Source organism: Nansenia antarctica (assembly GCF_963989245.1).
Source record: "Nansenia antarctica genome assembly, chromosome: 2".
NCBI lineage: Eukaryota > Metazoa > Chordata > Actinopteri > Argentiniformes > Microstomatidae > Nansenia > Nansenia antarctica.
The window spans coordinates 45,972,528-45,993,419 of NC_137675.1; the positions used below are offsets into that span (position 1 = coordinate 45,972,528).

At 42.1% G+C, this 20,892-nt stretch overlaps 1 protein-coding gene across 1 annotated transcript in view; it reads left to right on the plus strand.

Annotated features, from left to right (window-relative positions):
- The window catches only part of trpm4a (transient receptor potential cation channel, subfamily M, member 4a), a gene marked incomplete at both ends in the record, with an annotated part of 78,148 nt that extends 69,632 nt beyond the window's left edge, over window positions 1-8,516 (plus strand). The window contains 3 exons of the mRNA XM_080523040.1: window positions 5,370-5,442; window positions 6,580-6,673; window positions 8,488-8,516. Of these exons, the coding sequence (XP_080379166.1) occupies window positions 5,370-5,442; window positions 6,580-6,673; window positions 8,488-8,516 (196 nt within the window). The remainder of the gene's footprint in view (window positions 1-5,369; window positions 5,443-6,579; window positions 6,674-8,487) is intronic.
- Between the last annotated feature and the right edge of the window lie 12,376 nt (window positions 8,517-20,892).

Below are 20,892 nucleotides of genomic sequence, written 5' to 3' on the forward strand. Positions count from 1 at the left end.
ACTCACAGATGGTTACAAATGACATGATAGACTCATTTGAAACCTTAGTTAATAAATTTAATATAAGTAATAGCCATTTTTTTAAGTACTTACAAATTAGAAGCTACCTTATAACACAGCAGAGGAGACAGGAACAAAGATCACATATACTAATGGAATATCTGATCAAAAATAGAAACAGTGAAAAGACAAAAATCTCAAAAATTTACAAAATCATGCAAGAAATCAAGATACAAGAAGATAACACTAAAGAAAAATGGGAAAACGAATTAGCAATAACAATTACGGATGACGATTGGAAAGAAGCATGCAAAAGAATATTTAAGACAACACAATCAAAATTCTGGAAAGAATTTGCTTGGAAAATAAATATGAAGATCTTCCTAACACCGAAAATGTTGTCAAAATATAGGCCAACAGGCAATGCAGAATGCTGGAGGAAATGTACGGAACGAGAAGCCAATCACACACACATTTTCTATACATGCCCTAAATTGAAAAGGTTTTGGGAGGCAGTTCAAGTAAAAATAAAAAATACATTTACCTTACAAAATCCTATACATCCAGTCAATATTATACTCGGTCTTATTCCATTAGATATATACAGAGAGGGAGATAAATATTTGTACACCATACTACGTATCGCGGCTTTAAAGCAAATCACACGTAAATGGTTGGACTTAAACCCACCATCTGTTAATAATTGGAAAAAAACTGTTGAAGAGATAAAAGAAATGGAAAGAATTACTTGCAAAGTGGGAGGCCGTGAAGAGCAATTCACTATGAACTGGAGTAAATGGATCGAATGAATGAGTAGGAAGGAACCCCCCCCCCCCCCCGATCCCACCCCCCCTCCCTTTGTCTCTTACTTTTCTATTTCTATCCCTATAATTTCTCTCTTTCTTTTCTATATTTTCTCTCTAGTCTTTATTCTTTATTTTCTTTATTTCTTGTTCTCTTTATAAAAAATAAAAAAACAAACAAAAATGATGCAGGACGAACTTAAACAAGTGAAGAAAACTTGTAAAGCGTGTGAAATGAACTTGTAATGAAATGTAATGTAAAGTCCTGCAATAAAGTATAAAAAAAAAAAAAAAAAAGATAAACATACATCCAACATGGGAAGAACAATACAACAAAACATAAGGTATGTACAGCGGGTAGGACAGGTGGGGACATACACCACAGGTGGGGGCGGGGGACAAAACACAAAGTATGTACAGTGGGTAGTTCGGGCAGGGGGACAGACATATAATATGTACAATGGGTAGTTCGGGCGGGGGGACAAAACAACAAGTATGTACAGTGTGTGGTCATGGTGGGGGGGGGGGGTACAAAAACACCAGTAGATTTAGGCGGGGGGGAGGGGGGGGGTGGCGACATAATAACATTGCGTTTGCTCAGAGTGTAGACCAGGTAGGGGGGTGGGACAAAACAACTAGTATGTGCAGAGGGTATTTCAGGTGGGGGGGGGGGGGGGGGGTGGGAGACATAACAACAAAACAACAAGAATATATAGAGGGTAGTCCAGGTGGGGGTGTAGTCTTTTAATTTGATTTTTGATTTAGAGGGTCCAGTTACGGATTGCAGCCTCCTGTAAATGTTTTTTGAGAGTGGTTTTGAAGGTGGGCAGTGTTTTGCACTCCTTTAAGATTATAGGAAGGGCGTTCCACATTTTTACTGCATAGTTTGCAAACGAGTTTAACCCCTTGTTTGTGGTGCAACACGGTTGAACGTGGTTCGTGGAGCTTCCTCTGGTATTGTATGTGTGGACGTTGTTCACTTTTTGGAAGTATGTTGACAGGTACTTGGGTGTCTTTGTGGTGTAGCGTATCTTGAAGACCAGGCCCAGTGCAAGCTGCTGCACTCTGTCAACTACTCGTAGCCAATCAAGGCTCAAAAAATGAGCAGCGGTTAGATGTGTCCTAGGGTTGAGGCCTAGCAGAAGCCTAACCAGTTTATTTTGGGCTGTCTGGAGTCTTGTTTTTAGGGCCTTTGTGGTTCTATAGTACCATGATGTTACGGCATAGTCGAAGTGACATTGAATGAGAGCTCCTGATAGGGTCCTCAGTGTGTTTTTACTGACAAGTGAGGATATCCTGTACAAGAATCTAGTTCTATGGTTAACTTTTTTGATTACTTTTGCTGCCATTTTATCTCCGGAAAGATTTGCCTCTAAGATGGAGCCCAGGTATGTAATATCCTCTTTTCTTGTGATAGTAATGTTACCCACTTTTATATTGTAATTTACAGCCTTTCTGAGTTTAGATGGGGATCCGTATAGGATGGTTTCAGTTTTACCTAGGTGTATTGATAGTTTATTGTCAGCTAGCCAGATGCAGATTCCACTCAGTTCAGTGCTTAGCGCTTTTTCCACCTGCAATATGTCCCTGTCAGAGACCAGCAGAGCCGAGTCATCCGCGAACAGGAACAAATTGCAATCACATGCTGATGACATGTCATTCACATATATTAGGAACAGTAAAGGTCCCAATATGCTTCCTTGTGGAACGCCGCAGGTCACTGGGAGGGGGGGGGACAGTGTTCCGTTCACACTAACCACCTGTTCCCTCCCCTCTAAGTAGGATTGCATCCAGCTCACCGATGTTCTATCGAACCCAATTGCTTTCAGTTTATCTAACAATATGTGGTGATTTACTGTGTCGAAGGCCTTCTGGAGGTCCAGCATGACCATGCCGCAGTACTTGCCCGAGTCCACCTCAAGGTTGATGTGGTCGTTCAAATAGAGAAGGCATGTGTCAGTGGAATGGGATGTTGTGAATCCTGATTGAAATTCATACATCAGATTTTTTTCGGTAAGGTACCTATCAACCTGTTCATAAACTATTTTTTCCATAAGTTTCGAGATGGAATTAAGAATAGAAACAGGTCGGTAGTTGCCTGGGTCTAATTTGCTTCCTTTTTTATACAGTGGGGTTACCCTTGCTATTTTAAAGTCAAGGGGGACGAAGATTTTAGAAATCTGGCTGGAATATTGTCATGGCCCGTGGCCTTTTCTGAGTGTAGAGCGCCCAGTTTTTTAAACACCTCATCGTTTGACACCATGGAGAGTTTAAAATCATCTTTGCGTACACCCAGTTTATTGTAGAACGCACGGATGTGCTCTACACCATAACGCCCTGAGTGGGGTGGTAGATTGTTAACTAATTTAGTGGCTATGGTTGTAAAGAAAGTGTTTAAGCACTTAGCCACATCCAGCACATAAGTAGATGAACACACAGTCCTTGCTTTTGAACACGTCCTAAAACGAGAGCATGTTTACAAGTCATTATCACTTACCGGTAGCCAGGGCTGGACTGGCCATCTGGCATACCGGGCATTTGCCCGGTGGGCCGCGGTAGTTTTGGGCCGAGCCGACCGGCAAAAAAAAAAAAACGTTTTATTTTTATTTTACCAGCTGGCCCGGCCGAAAGCTACCATCGAACGGCCCATAAATCGAAAGCTGCCATTGAACGGCCCATAAATCTGGGACAGCGGCCCATTGGCCAATTTTCTATACAGACACTGGGCTGGCCCAATCAACAGAGAGAAGGGGGGGGGAGGGGTCACGCACGCAGCACCAGACCTCCGTCTCAGTTTCGCTGTAGTTTTGGGCCGAGCCGGCCGGCAAAATAAATTTTGTTAGCCTGGATAGTTACTAGATAGATACTGAGAGAGATGGAGCGCAAAAGCACACTAAAACGGAAGGGAGGCTGGGAAAAAGTTAGGGAGAAAAACAAGAAGAAACTCGAGGCAGATGCTGCCAAATGTGTAAACATTAGGGACATGTTTGCTGCACCCTCAAGTTTACCACAGCAGCAACAGCAACAGGTTGAAGAGGAGGCTGGCAGGGAGGAGCGGGAGCAGGGTACAGATACAGAGGTTTAGGGTTAGGGTTAGGGTTGAAGAGGAGGTTAGCAGGGAGGAGCGGGAGCAGGGTACAGATACAGAGGATAGAGAGGATACAGAAGAAGCGGGGCCGAGTCAGCCTGTAACCGTTGACCCGGTAAGGAAAATATAGGTAGCTGTGTAGGGGTGTAACGGATCGCCCCCCACGGTTCGGCACGCATGTGTACCGCCGATCAATTGCAAAATGTAACCAAGTAATAATATTACTTAATATTAGTTAATATCCCTTGTAAATCACAATGTAGAGTTGCCATGAATAGATAGACGCGACAGTTGCGTGCTTTGTTTTACTCTAAAGCGCAATGATAGGTTGATAATGGAAAAAAAATCTAGAACAACAAGGCTGCGTTCGTAAATTCGCTCTGGAATCTGATCACTGAGTACACTGGTCTACTTGCACTGGTACCATTGCTTACTGTATGTCGTCGTCTTTGTAGTGGTTTGGGGGAATACTACAGTTTGTCATATGACTGTACAGCACAGTATATAAGACGAGTATATAAGGCAAGTATTTTTGTGCTGGTGGGTGTGGTCCGACCGATTGGGGTGGGCCTGTCTGGGCCAAAAATGCCAGGGCCTAATTTTTGTCTCAGTCCAGCCCTGCCGGTAGCCTGCAGCAAACGAGAACAGTTAATCCAACCTACAGATTATAAGTATTTAGTGATCGTTAAACTGTTTTTTATTATATCGACTCGGTACTTTAAAACTTCAAGTTGCCTGTTATGAAAAAAAACGAAAACCAGATATTGTTGACACCCCTTCGATTCTGCGACTGGTTTCTGGTCTCACCAGCGGGCGTCTCTAGGCTACACTTTTTAAAAGGGTCCTATAATTGATTTTCCATTTGTAAGAGAAGATAAATAGAATACAAACCTGAAGGCACCAAAACTAGAAATCAGACAGTAACTCTATTTTTTCTACAATGCTGAATGCTGCTGTTTAAATTGTTTTAACTGTAAACCAGTTGGTCACTGAGTACTGCAGAGTACTGTAGTACTGTCTTTAATAGCCAACTGTTGTTGTGGACTATACTGGGGAAGTATTTGTTATTATTCAGGAGTAAAACAATAAATACAAATATCGGATCGGTATCGGTATCGCAGATACCTGAAGCCCAGGTATCGGTATCGGTAGTGAAAAAATGGGATCGGGACATCCCTTTCTCACATCTACTTTAACCTCATATCTACTTTAATCTCATATCTACTTTAACCTCATATCTACTTTACCTCATCAGACTGATTCCGATATCCACGATACACAGTAGCACACCCTTGTATGTGTTGTCTTTATTGCTTGAATAACATAATAATAAGACATAATAATATGATTATATGTGTCCCGACGGTATAGAGTTTTAGATCTATGATGAACTGGAATTATGAACCCTAAGTTGAACAAGAGTTGCATGAGTGACAGCTTGGTGACAGCTTGGTTGGGTTGTTGGGTTTTTTCCGTAGGGTGGACACTGTCCTGAAACAGATGGGGGAGATCCACGATCATGACCGCAGGCTGAGAATGCTGGAGACAGAGGTCAGTAAGGCCCGCCGTACACCCACCTTGTTGTGCCCTTGTGGCGATGACGCATGTGCCTCATGCTCCACTGACCCCTAGCTCTGTGTGCGTATGTGTGTAATAATATATATATACACACACCGAACACTTTATTAGGAACACTATACTAATACTGAGTAGGTAGGGCCTCCCGTTGCTCTCAAAACATCCCTCAATTCTTTGTGGCATTGATTCCACAAGATTTTGGAAACATTCCTTTGAGATTCCGGTCCATGATGACGTGATTGCCTCACGCAATTCCTTATTTCCAGATTTTTCAGGTGCACTTTCAAGCTGGGATTCTCCTGTTCTATCACATCCCAAAGGTGTTCTATTAGATTCAGATCCGGTGACTGGGAAGGCCACTGAAGAACACTGAACTCATTGTCATGTTCATGAAACCAGTTTGATGAGACTTTTTCAGCAACTTTTTTGGCAAAGTCTAAATGTTCAGACTTTTCTTTTGAAACACGGAACTACGTTTCAACGCTGTTGAGAATCACGACTCATTAGTCAAGCCAAAATATTGCAAAGCAATGGATTCGGTGAGTAATCCCCACTTCTACTTAGTTAATTATAACACTACTTTACATTGTTAGCAGGCTCACAAAACACAAGCTGTGTTAGTTGACTAGCGATGTGTCATTGATTTTCAACAACACGGAAATGTACTCACATTTTTCGAAGGAAAAGTCTGATCATTACGCCAGATCCCGATGGACCAAAGCATTAGAACGTGTCACAAATAGGCTGTGGCATTCAAGCGACGATTGATTGGTATTAACAAGCCCAAAGTGTGCCAAGAATACATCCCCCACACACCACCTTGAATGAATGAGAAGGTGTCCAGGTGTTCCTAATGAAGTGTTCGGTGAGTGTATATTTATATGTGTGTGGGTATAAGTGTGTGTGTGTGTGTGTGGGTATAAGTGTGTGTGCGTAGGGGATTGGTGTGTGCGTTCTCTCTCTGCATTTGGACTGCAGCTGTCGCGTCTGCCTGCTCAGCACTGGGCAAACACCATCCGTCATGGTCACTCACCGCTCTTTCTCTCCGTCTCTCTCTCTCTCTCTCTCTCTCTCTCTCTCTCTCTCCCTCCCTCTCTCTCTGTTTCACAGTTGGAGTACTGCTCTAATACCCTCTGCTGGATGGTAGAGGCTCTCTCTCAGAGTAGCTTGATCAAGGCAACACGTCCTCCACCCACGTTCAGAGGTACAGTTGCCACCTAACTCTGAGACCTGCCACAGCAATGACACGTCCAGTATTAGAATCCAGGCTACTGTATGTTTGATTTAGAAATATTTGACATCTCTTCGAAATGCCTCAGTAATAATAATAATTAATTATATTTGTATAGCGCTTTTCCGAGGCTCAAAGACGCTGACAATATGAGAAAAACAGGAAAGTGCTGTGTCCCTTGTTGTATGAATAGATCCGAGTCTAAAAAACAATTGAACTGTCATTCTACCGCTTTAGTACACTGGTACTCTGGTGCGGGGAATTTTTGGTTTGGACCCGGAAATTGCTAAACGTCACGCGTAACGTCAGACTTAACAACCGAATACAGTATTACAGAGCCTTCATTCAGTAGGTACTCACCCCCTGGACTTTTTCCACATTTTGTTGTGTTGCGACCTTTACAATAGTTTTACAATAAATGTAATTTATGTTTTTTGTCTCTAATCTAAACAAAATACCCCATAATGTCAAAATCGATTTTTTTATTACTAATTAATTAACATTTTAAATGTGCAATAACTAGTCCCCACTTTTGCCATGACACTTAAAATTAGGTGAAATGCAAAAATGTCTTCATCAAGTCACTCTAACTTGAATTGAGTCCATCTGCAGGTATAATAGTTTGTGTGATTTCGGAATGAATACATACACTGTGTGGACCAGGTTGTCATTACAAATTGAGCAAATGGAGAGGAACAAAACTTTTCAGGAATGCCACCATGGTTAGACTTTTAGACAAACATCAAACAAGTTGAATGAGAGGAAGCACAGTCAATCAAACATAATTTCAGTCACTCTCCAAAATTCAATATGAGTGGCCAAAGAGAGAAATCCCTTAATGAAAAAAAAAAAATCTATTTCACATCCATAATTGTATTTGCAACAAGGAATTCAAGTGATACAGCAAAGGAAGTGGCTGGAAATGTGTTTATTTGGTTTTACTACAAAGCATTATGTTTAGTGCAAATCCAGCACATGCAATGCAGTTCTGCACCATCCCTCCTGTGAAGCATAGTGGTAGCTGCATCATCGTATAGGTATGTTTGTCACCAGCATAGCACTGGGGAGTTTGTCAGGATCAAGAGGAAATTATAAAATAATTTGCTGAGTTGGTAGTGACAGATGTAACTTGGAAAACAAATCTAAAACTGACTGATAAAATAAACAAATCTTCTTAAGAAAACTAGGCATGTATGCCTAGTAACATTTTAATAAATTACAATACTCCTTTTCAAAAGGGAATAAGCTTGAACCAAATATAAAATGTAACTGGCACATAAAATACTACTTAAAATTAGGTGAAATGCAAAAATGTCTTCATCAAGTCACTCTAACTTGAATTGAGTCCATCTGCAGGTATAATAGTTTGTCTGATTTCTGAATGAATACATACACTGTGTGGACCAGGTTGTCATTACAAACTGAGCAAATGGAGAGGAACAAAACTGTTCAGGAATGCCACCATGGTTAGACTTCTATTTAGCTCTTTTCTTATTTGATGGAACACACCTGACTATACAGAAACACCTGTCAAGCCTATTTTACAGTACTACAGGCTCCCTGAAATAGGGTGTATAAAAAGGGTTGTAATTTCTGAATATCTGAATATCTACTTCAACTTCATAGTATTTGTTTCATTTCAAATCCCCCCAAAAAGTGTCATTCTTAATGGGAAAAACATGACAAGTAATTTGCTGGTAATTTGTGGATAATGTAATAAATAAACTAAAGCACATTGTAGGACAACGTTGAGTGTTAATTCCAGTTTCTTTTGTTTTCTGTTGCAGATCTGACCCCGCTCTCTCCAACTAGTTGACCCATTCCGCTAGCAAATTAAAGCCTTGCTCTCTGTCGAACACACACACACACACACACACACACACACACACACACACACACACACGCACACACACGCACACACACACACACACACACACACACACACACACACACACACACACATGCAGAGTCACTCAGGGTACAATTGTGTGAAAGAATGGCAGGGGGACTCAAAGCTCTTTTATCAAAATGTTTTCTTTTATCTTTTTTTATCATATTTTTTTTTCTTTTGACTGTTTAAAAGAAAAGGTTTGTATGTTGCATTATTGCTCTGTGTTACACTTACCTCGACATGCTGTTGCTAGGGGTGACATTCATTGTAAGATTGATAGAGTTATGTAAATAAGTATCAATTGCTGTGTTTTCTTGAAGAATACCGTATGTATGTTAAATGACATTTTAAAATGACACAGACATGATTTGATGCCTTCTTATATTATTTGTATTTGTTTAATGTTGCTATTGGAGTCCTCTGACCTGTTTACTTTCTTTGTTAGAGGCCCTGCATGCCGACCTTGATTTCCACATCAAATCATTTAGGTTAACGTTAGGTTACTCACTACAATTGTCACTACAACGGTCAGAAAGAAACGAAAAGTTGCTTTTGTGATGACCACAATTTCCCAAGCCAGCAGACTGACAGGGAATGTGCCTCACATTATTTTGTATGCCAGCTGAATTTAATTTTGGCTAAAATATTTTCCAATTCATTAGCAGCCTGTCTCTGTTGATTTATGAAGCTTTTCTGTTTGGAGTTGGGTGCTATTTATTTTTTCTGAGTTACTTTGAACTAATTTGATCTTGTGATGCTCGAAGTCAACCCAAAATGTTGGACATCATGTGTTTCTCTGTGCTGGGTCTTTAAGCAGCATTTTTGTTCATTTCATTCAATGTTAAAGTGCCTCACTTTGGAGAAGCTACTCAGAAAATGTAGTTAACCAAATTACCAGTGACCTTACAATTGACAATTACAAAGTTAAACTACACCAAAGAAATGTAGTTTGTCAAACTAAAGCTACTTTGAAAAAAGGTAGTTGAATATATCGAAACTACTTCATGAAATTATACAAAATTAAGAAATGTGACTGCCAGAACAGATAACTCTGGAGTTGAATGTTAACAGGATGTGTCATTTATTAGACAAAGAGCCAAATTGTTGAAACACTTTGTAAAACAAAGACAAATGTTGTCCTTATCTGACACTGAAATGCTGCTCACATGTGACACACAGACCTGTGTTGAATTTAAAGAATAAGTATTTGTAGAACAAAACAATGTCTTGGTCTTTTGTGGTAATCTTGCTGCAATGTATCCATTTCCTCAGATTGTGATGGATGTATCCTCTGATAATAAAAAGGACACATTTCAAACACAGACAAATAATGATCATAATCATTTTAAAAATGTTTTCCATATATCTATATACCAATTCTAAAATAGAATAGTGCCCTTTGAACTTGAGGACGGTACAGTGTATATGTTACGGTACATGTGGGAATACGGTACATGTGGGAAAACTAGGGTTAGGGTTAGGTGCTACGTCGACTTGGTACATGCTGGCATGTCTAACCCTAACCCTAATCCTAACCCTAACCCTAACCCTAACCGTAGCACCCTAGCACCTAACCCTAACCCTAGTTTTCCCACATGTACCGTGTTCCCACATGTACCGTAACATATATACCTGATATGTTAAGACTCCATACAGTATAATGGTATGCAGTTATAATGAATGAATGAATGATGAATGAATGAATGAATGAATGAATGAATGGTCTTTATTGTCATTAATACAATAAAGTACATACAATGAAATTTAGGAGGGGGGGCTCCCCTGGTGCTTGGAAAAAAGACTAAAAACAAGAGAGCCATGGGTAAGTAAAAGAGGGAAAAAGAGCTGGTTTACATAAATAAAGGCTATGTACACTATCTACTATACTATACTACTATACTATACAATAAAACACTGTGCTGTACTCTATGCTATGCTATAAATATCCTAACTTTTCCTATATCTGAACCTTATGTACACACGGGTTGTCATATTGCACATAGTATTTGTTGCACATTCATTAAAGTGTCGCAGTTAGCAGGTTTAGAATGTTCACAGTTGTGTTTCAATATTGCACTTATGTTTACAATCTAGTAGCTGCCATCAAATTGTCTAGATTGTCCAGGGCCCAGAACCTAGGTCTTTGCTGTGTTCAGGGCCTGAATGGCCCTAGGGTAGAAGCTGAGCTTCAGTCTGTTTGTCCGTGCGAACATGGTCCTGAACCGCCTGCCTGAGCGCAGCCGAACAAAGTGTTCGTTCCCAGGGTGGGATGGGTCCCTGGAGATCTTGGAGGCCTTCCTGAGGCAGCGTGTGTTGTACAGCTCTTCCAGAGAGGGGAGGGGGGCGCCGGTGATCTTCTGGGCCAGTTGGCAGTAAACTAGACAGGGTTGCAACCATGGCAACCATAGGCCTGTAGTACACCTCTTGTGATGTACTAGTTATTCTTATAACAAATATTTCATAAGATAGCTTCTTATTCCATGTATTCCGACAATGCATTAAATCACAGATAAATGTTCATGCATATTTCTACTCCATTTAGGAATTATAGATAATCTAGGACTACCAACTCTGATCCTAATCTTGAAAGCTCCCTTATTCCATTAGCTAACATTTCCCATTTCGCTCTAAATGATGCTGATATTTATTTATTATTATTATTTAACTAAGATAGTGAGCTTGCTAGGCTAGCCAGAGTCAACCATAGCATGGCTACCGGGCTACCGGATGTTTCCTTGATTCTGAGCCAGCAGGGATATCCCATCGCAAGTCAGACGTCGCTGCCTCGCCACAACACTCGCCTGCTCGGACGCTCCATTTTACTTCCGCCTCATTCACAACCAGATCCCAGCACCCCGGTCCAGCAGATCCCACAGATCCCGCAATCCACCTGGTTCATCTCAGCCTGACCACCCTCCCCCATTGTCATTGTCATTGTCATCAGAGTGAGGAGGAGGGGCCACACCTACTGTTTTCCTGGAGCCTGTGTGTCAGACATCCTGGAACAGCTACCCACAGCACTACAACTCCACCCGGGGTACACCAGTCTCATCAAATGACACCAGCAAACAGCAGTCTGAAAATGATTTCAGACAGCTCCTGGTGACACTTCTGTCCACAGGTAAATGGATCCTAGTGTCTGGTCCAATCCCAACTTTGGGACGTGGCTATGGTCGCTTTACCAGGCTTCTCTGTCTTCACAACTGGCTCAAGGCAGAGTGCACAACCCTTGGAATCCTCTTTAGGGACAACTTTGACCTCTTCTGGAACTGCAGTGAGTACTATAAGAGAGATGGACTACCAACCACACTGGTGCACACTTCCTCTCTGCAAATGAACTTGCCATCCAAAACACTGTCATAGCTGACTGAGAAAGTCCACGCCCCCACAACGTAATCACAGCACCCATGCCAATCGAACAAGATCAATTAAATCAGTTACCTTGTATGGCTACTTCCATCTGTCTTGGTCACTACAGCGGGCCTGGACTACCAAACAAACCCTCCCTAAACTCTGCCAGTCGGTTAGTCCGTCCTCAGTCTAATTTCATCCCAGTTATCATTGGAAACAGGCAACATGAGAGATCAATAAACCATCAGCTAGGGGATCTCTGGTCTACCTCTCGATGCCGTTATAAATACAGTGGTCCTGGCGCTAACTTACCTCAAACACCTCCGAATGGCTGACACTAGCAGTAGGCTCTCCATCTCTCCCTCTCCTCAAATGGCTAGGTTTGCCCTCCTCAATACATGTTCCCATAACAACAAGTCACATTGCATCAATGATATCATTCTGGATAATGAACTCGACTTCCTAGTGCCTTACTGAAACCTGGCTCCAACACAAGTTTCTGACTCTCAACTAGGCCATTCCACCTGGCTACACTTACCTGCAACAGCCCTGTGCTGTGGGCCGGGGTGGGGGGCTTGCTGTTCTCCATCGTGCCTGTTTTAAGGTAAAGGCAGTCCCCTTCCCTGCTGTGACATCTTTTGAATGCCTTGCTTTTAGAATGGTTGGCCCCTACCCTGTGCTAACCATCGACTGCCGCCCCCCCAGACACAGATGTATCCCAGAACTGTCTGATCTACTTACCTCCATCAGCTCATGCACCTCTTCCATCCGCCTCCTCTGGGACTTCAACATTCATGTAGACACCAATGACACCCTCTCCAATGAGTTCCTGTCTCTGCTAGACTGCCTCAGCCTCACCCAGCACGTTAACTTCCCCACCCACAATTAAGGCCATACACTTGACCTAGTGTGTACCTAGTGAGTCCATCACCCCCACCAACTTCTGTAGCGTCAATCTCCACATCGCTGACCACCTCGCCATCCAATTCTCTATTCCGGTGCCCTCCACCCCTGGCCGCCTGCAGCGCACCAGGACGTACAGGAATATTAAAATGATCAGCCCCACTGACCCCACTAATATCCTTAATTCCCATCTCACCCCTGTCCCTCAATTGTATTCTCCCACCGAGATGGTGACCTCCTACAACAAAACCGTATCTGCCACCCTGGACAACTGAGCTTGGGGTCGCCAGTTGGACAGACTTTGCAAGAGAACAGGGGCCTCATTCATAAAGAAGTACTTGAACGTCATCTTTGACTTTCACGTAAGCACAGTTTTCTAAACGGACGTAAGCATTATTTATAAAACGGGCTGAGATGGTTTAAAGTTGCATACGTGCTTCCTTCTATAAATACCAACGCAGGTAAAAATGAACGCAGGTGAATGAGGTTTGTATTAACACCCTGTGATAGAGGCTGAATTATAGCGGCTGAATTAAGACAAGTGCTATAATATAGGGTAGGCGTTCGTCTGGAAGTGGGAGAGGGCAGAGAAGGGTGGCTTCTCTGTAAGTTGCATTTGTAACGTTTGATCATGATGACAACTAACCAGGCACACAGGCACATGCTTATACTCTACTCAAGTTGTAAAAGAAAATCAGGGGAGGTGGTGGATTTTATAAGAGGACAATTTTAGCATCCCCTCGCCAGTGACTTCAGTGTCAGTAACTGTCATTGCATGTGTGCGTGCCCCCTCGCACCTTGAAATAGCAGTAATACCACGTTCATTGATAAAATGACATTAAGTATGGAAAGAGGGGGGTGATTTTGACTGTTTTTATTTCAGGGGGGATGCCATCCCCCCTCAACTCGAGTGCTGCTTATACTGTAATAATATAATGGTCTTATTCTTATCAGGTGGTCTTATTCTTATATGGCTGCTCACTCCCTGACACCGGAGAAAATCCAGTATAATTTAGAGCTTGGCCGGGCAAGGTCCGTTGTGGAACGCACTAGGCATGTTGAAGGGGAGATAGACAGCTCCGGAGGGATATAAAGGAAGACTAAAATACAATCAGAAACATCAGTTCCTTTTAAATCTTGAATTAAACTCATTTTCTCGGCTGATAACAACATCGTTAATTTTATTACGAGCCACTTGCATGAATTACACTAGGCAGTGCGGCTCACATGCCTGTAATAACTCCGCATAACCAGTAGGTAATGTGCGTAAGCAAGTTGAATACTCGACGTCGAGCTACGATCGTTTCCACGATCAAATTGACTCACGTTGAAATTGTATAAATCACTACGTTGACGTGGTTTTCTACGTACGACACGGGTAAGCACCCGTTATGAATGAGGCCCCTGGTCTGACCGTTCATACCCAGGCCTACTTAGAACATATGTGACAGGGCATGGTTAAAAAGTCCCCAAGTAGGGCAAAAACATTTTTCTGTTTTTTCCAGATTATGAAAGGGTAGATTGTAAGCTTTAAAATGATGTGTCATACATTGAAATCTGAAATAAGTTGAAGAAGTCATGGATATTTTAATGGTGATACCCCCTGAACCACCGTACTGAGATATCCAGACTTTGAAGTCTTCAGAGACGTTTTTCACAGAGGTAATGGGTGGGAACAATAGCTGGTTAACTCCACCCTAATCACTCCCTCAAGACAACCACACCCTCAAGACAACCACTCCCCCATTACACTACCTGTCATTTCCTACCTGTCATCTGTCAGTGGGGTTGTCAGCTAACCCTCAGGAAGCAAAATTGCAGGGCTGACACATTTAAATAGCTAAATAATAATAATAATAGTAATAATTCAAGATTCATGATTTTTTATTGCCATGTGTGCCAAAAGTTTATTACGTCCCATTACAAGTACAAGAGAGTAAAATTCATGGCAATGGAAATTAGGCAAGATACAATTGAGCAACACAATAATAGAATGGTTAAAAAAGTATAATGTTGTGTCTGTGTGTATGCATTTATCATTATAGTCCATTAAGCATCTAGTGGGACTTCGGTGTAGTTCCTTCCCATCCCATCTGGGCATCAAAGCTGTAATAAAAAAAGAAGACAGTACATTTAAAATGATTGCCCACTGTTACCAACACCACTTTTACAAAATAGCCTACTACTATCTTCATAAAATAGAATTGCTTATACAATGACAATGACAAATACCTGAAGTGCTGGTGACTCATCAAGGTCTCATCTCTCAGAACCTTTCACCTCCTCATTCTGTAACACAAATTTCAGGTCAGAGGTGTGGACACACTGCTAGTGTAGGTTTTCCATAGACTCAGTGTACTGTATTACAGAAGTTGGCTAGTGAACTCATTTCAATTCACAGTATTATTACTATTATTATTACAGCAAATCTACATATCAATGAATTAATCATTATTTTTGATTCCACATAACATTACCGTTCATTACAAAAGCATTTACTTTTTCTATAATCTATTACATCTCTAACAAAGCTAGCTAGCTAGCTAACAAGCTAACACTTGTTTGGCTAGCTGGTACACACAAACACACTAAAATGGTGCATGAAACATACTGTACAGTATGTTACATGTTAGTAGGTCTGCAACAAATGTATTTATTCATTATGTTTTATCTTTGACAACGTATTTCTTCCTCCCACCATCTCATTAGTTTTGGAGAGGGGTGGCATAATTGTGGTGAGCAGTTTCAGTGGTCTGATAACTGATGCTAACAACGGCGCTATCTACCTTACTCACAAAACATCAAATAACTGTTTGGCTATCCTAAGTAAACAATACAAAATCCTAGTAAACAACACATGTAACTCACTAAAACTTACCCAAGAACACAGCAGAAGGTCTGTCTGCAGATGACGATCAATGTCTGAAATTCCGTTGTCATCTGTCATCGTCAGATTCGGAGTTCGGAGTTCCCGTTATGTATAGTCCAGTATGAAGGAGTTCATTAATTGCCCACTGTCGATATTTCTGCCTGCTTTTGAAATTCTGTTGATAGCATTAGCGAGAGCAGCCTCCATCTTGTAAATTTGTCAACAGGTCCAGACGCACACACATGGCTCCTTACATACAGCTGCATACATTTAGCTTGGCTACACACACTGCCACACTAATACGAATAATACCCCCCACCCGACTTTGCTAACTAAATGTAGGTATTTAGTGAATGTAAAACTGTTGGATATGATATCGAGTGGGTTCTTCATCGCTTCGTTAGTCGTCCTATGCCAAAAACCGGAAAACACATTCACTCACAACAAGACTTGTTTGGCTCGATTGTGAGGTTTCACAACTGCCGAGATGGGGACCTTTTAATGAAACCCTGTCACATATTACAACCTATAGATCTACCCTCACACAAGCAAAATCCTCCTATTATTCAAATCTGATATCCACCGGTCAAGGAAGTCCTAAAGCTCTCTTCTCCACCATTAATAGACTCCTCCAGCCCCCACACAACTCCTCTGATCTCTGCAACAGATTCATTGATTACTTTAAAAGTAAGAATGATGGCATCTCTCAGTAGCTCAAGCCCCCCTCATTCTTCATCTATCCCTCCGACTGACACAACTGTTCCTCCACCCCCACCTCCCTGTTCCCTCTCTGCCTTCTCCCCTTTGGAAATGGACTGTATCATGACACTGGTCTCTGGCTCCCACCCATCCACCTGCTCCTTGGACACCATGCACACTTCACTGGGCAAGGCTAGCCTGCCTGTCCTCTGCTCCCTCATGGTCGATATCATCAAATCATCTATCGTAACTGGCTCTGTCCCCACTGCACTGAAACTGGCTGCTGTCACACCTATCTTAAAGAAGCAGGGCCTGGACCCAGACAACATCAGTCATTTCAAACCCTTCTCCAAACTCCCCTTTCTCAGCAAGATTCTAGAACGTGCAGTTGCCTCTCAACTCCAGAACCATGTAACACTACCAACTGTTTGAACCACCACAATCCTACAGCTCTGGTCAAGGTGGTCAATGATGGTCCTCTTGGCTGCAAAATCAGGTGTAGTGCTGAGGCACAAACATGTACATTTCAAGCCTGCAAACTGTGACACTTTAAATAACGTGAAAAAATACTATTGTGCAATATGACAACCCTAGTTGACTATCTGTACAGTATAGTACAGTGGATTGTGTACATAGCCTTTATTTATGTAAACCAGCTCCTTACCTTCTTGTGATTTTTTTTTCGAAAAGTGTTTTTTTTTCCCTTTCCTAACACCAGGGGAGCCACCCCTCCTAAATGTCGTTGTTTGGTACCTGTACTGTAGCAATGACAATAAAGTCCATTCATTCATTCAGATGATGGCAATGTCAACATACCTCCCGACCCTCAGCATCACTGGAACACCCCTGGCTTGGTTCAAATCATACCTGTCCAACAGGTGGCCGTATGTGTCCCTTGGGGGGGCACAGATCCGCCCCAGCACCAGTGAGACAAGGCGTCCCTCAGGGCTCCGTTCTTGGCCCACTACTGTTCACCATCTACCTCCTCCCACTTGGCGAAATCATTCGGAAACACAGCCTCAAATTCCACACATATGCTGACGACACCCAGCTCTACCTCCACACCAAACCCTCTGCCACCCTCCCTCCCCCTCCCTCATCTCCTGCCTCCATGAAATCAAAGAATGGATGACCACCAACCTACTCAAACTCAGCAATAAAACGGAACTCATGGTTATTGCACCCAACTGCCAGGATCCTCACCTGCACTAAATCCTGGGAGCACATCAGCCCCAGCCTGCAACAACTTCACTGGCTTCCCATAAAACACAGAATATCTTTCAAGATCCTCCTCCTCATCTTTAAGGCACTCCATGGCCTGGCCCCTGCCTACCTCACTGACCTACTCCAACCCTACACCCCTGCACATGGTCTCCGATGCTGATCTCCTCTTCATACCCCACACTAGGCGTCGCACACTTGGTGACCGTGCCTTTTCTGTAGCTGCACCAAGCTGTGGAACACCCTTCCACCAGTCATCCGATGCTTGGATACTCTCAACACATTCACGACCAGACTCTAGACTGTTCAGACTCGAACAGCATGGCATGGGTCCTGACTTAAGGCCGATTTAAAGTTCTGCGTCGAATTTACGTGCGTAGCTTACGTTCCCTACGTAAGGGCTCTCGCACTTTACACTTCTGCGTAGGCCGCGCTGCAATTACACCGTCACATCGCTAGGTGGCAGTGTGTTTTCTATGCCCCTGTGCTGTGCCTCTTCCGGTTAGGAAGTCAACGGAGCTCAAAGCTCAAAGCGGCATAATAGCGATCTTTTTGTTGTTATGCTTGTTGTAAATAAAAGTTCTATGATGCATTGAAATGACATTAAACTAAGATAATACGATGGTTATCATAATTTTTCAAATCTTTATTAATAAGTAATTACAGAAAAAGTAAATGACATTTCTATCATGGCTTCCGCATTTTGGCCGACGAGAGTCGGAATCTTGTCGGAATCATGTGCTACCAAGCGGACCAATCACAGAGCTGACGCGTACGCGTACGCTCTGACGCGTACTTAGATTTTTTGAGAGGAGCGCGTCAAGGCTACGCACGGTCACGCGGGACTACGTAAGCTTACCCGTAGCCTACGGTGTCGACTTTACGCAGAACTTTAAATCGGCCTTAACACTGTCCCCCAGAGCTGCCTTTTTATTTTTATTTTTTATTTTATTTTTATTGTCCTGCTTCTCTTCTTTTTCTCTGTACAGTGTCCTTGAGTTTGAGAAAGGCGCTTTTAAATAAAATCTGACATTTAGACCAGGCATGGGTATTAACTCAATAAAACTACACAGCTGAAGAAGCTGATTGTAACCCTTCAATTCCTAAAAAAAATGATGTGCAATAAAGGAGAATGACACATGAAAGACGTATTGAACATGCTAAATGAAATTAATTTAATTCTTGGTGGAGAAGCTTTTGTTTCCAATGACAGCTTCAAGACGCTTCCTGTACAAAAAATAGGTGGGATTCTGGCCCATAAATCTGGAAGATTCCGGGGGGACCCGCCGGTGAATCTCTCAGAATCTTCAGTTCCTTCCACAATCTTTCTATTGGATTTAAGTCTGGCAATTGACTGGGCCTGTCCAACACCTTTATTTTCTCCCCCTTGAACCAATTGAGAGTCTCCTTTGCAGTATGACTAGCTGCAATAGAAATATGTTGAATGCTTATTTCCACCACTGTAAGTCTTTTCGGGGGAATTGGTTAGTTTCATAAATGTGCTTAAGTATGGCCACAATGTTTCTGTGATGTTTTGGTCATGGTCCATACTGTACTGCAACTCATACAAAACAGTTTGTGTTACAGAAGAAGGCGTGCAACTGAGTTAAATGAATAACAAGACTGTTGAGTCAAGAGAGAGGTAGGGTAATTTGAAGTCAAAGGGCTGGAATAATAATGAAATTCCTTTTTATTTGCTCAGATTTTTTTTACTTTCTTTTTTAGACAGTAGTTAGCTACACCACTACATGGCAAAAAAAGTAGTTAACTACTGAAAACACTACTAAGATTGTAGTTTAGTTTAACTACCACTACCAGCTACAGCAAAATGTACTTAAACTAATATATGTAGTGGAACTACTCCCCAATACTACCTTTATATAGTGTGTTTATATAACTGTAATATATATAAACTTTTTTTTTTTACATAATATGTAACTATTTTACGGTATTTTGTGTTCATCTAACACATTGAAATGAGCCATTGCTTAGTAAGCCCCATCACAAGCTTCTCTCCCTACATGTGAAGTCATATACAGTATATGCTTTTATGTATGTGGTGAAGTATCACCCACCCTCCCGCTGGGTTATGAATTCAGCTTGCAACCGTCAATTAATTAACTCTGACAACTGTTAAATCATTAATGCCAACACTGCCCCCCCCCCCCCCCCCCTCACCCCCCTCTCCTTCTCTATCTCTCTCCTCCCTTGCTCTATCGTGGAAAACGATGTCACACCTCAGTCGATCCTTACATGGAAAGAACTTGGGTCGAATCAAGATCTGGATCGGGTTAGCGGAGGTGAATGTATAGCAGGGTTTCTGAAACGTCACATCTGACCAACAGCCAGAGCCTTACTGCATCCACTGGGATTGGAAATTACTCTCTCCCCTATTCACCTCAGAACACCCAAACTTACACTATAAATAACACCCTATTTTTAAAATACATGTTCCGAGTTAAGCACTGATTTGACATGTTGGCGTTAAATGAGTTGACGGGGATCGGCTGCAGAGGGGGTAGTGTCAATGTCCACATATGCCGCTTAGACCTTGGCCAAGACCCAAGGAGCCATGCTAACCTGAAGGCAGGTGACATCTGTGACAGACACACAAGCCTTAATATCTGGACTAATTATTTTCAGGAACTTTGTAGAAAGAGGATGGTATTGGAGGTTGTGGTTGTTAAAATATATGGGTCAGACGTTCTAACCTAGCTTGGGCCAGGTCATGTAGCTCATCCAAATGGAGAGAGAAATATTTCTTTGGCATGTCTGCATACATCTCCACTTTCAGCCACATTGCAGTCTTCGCCTCTATCATATCTCTCCTCTCTCTCATATCCCTTCCTTCTCTCCTTTGCTCTTTCCAACTCAGCTGTTTCACAGTCAGCAATGCAACACCATTACGAGCTACACGAAATTGCTTACAAATGGAACTAGCAGCAAAGTAGCGTTGTTAACCCTAATATTGGGTTTGAGACTACCCGAGGGACTAAAATACAAAGCGTTTGCTTTGCTTCAATGAGAAGTTGCTGTCCATTTCCGAATTTATGAAACATGAAATGTTTTTAAAATAAGACTATTAACTCTGCTCTGAAGAGCAGAGCTATCAAGTGCAGATGAAAACCATTTCATGCTTGTAGCCCTATGTCACATCTAAAATACTGAACAGGTGCAACAAGTGCAAAGGCATAATCAATCTAGCACTATGTGGTTTGTATCTGAACCAAACCAGTTGTAGGTGGAGTTTGGGTTTGA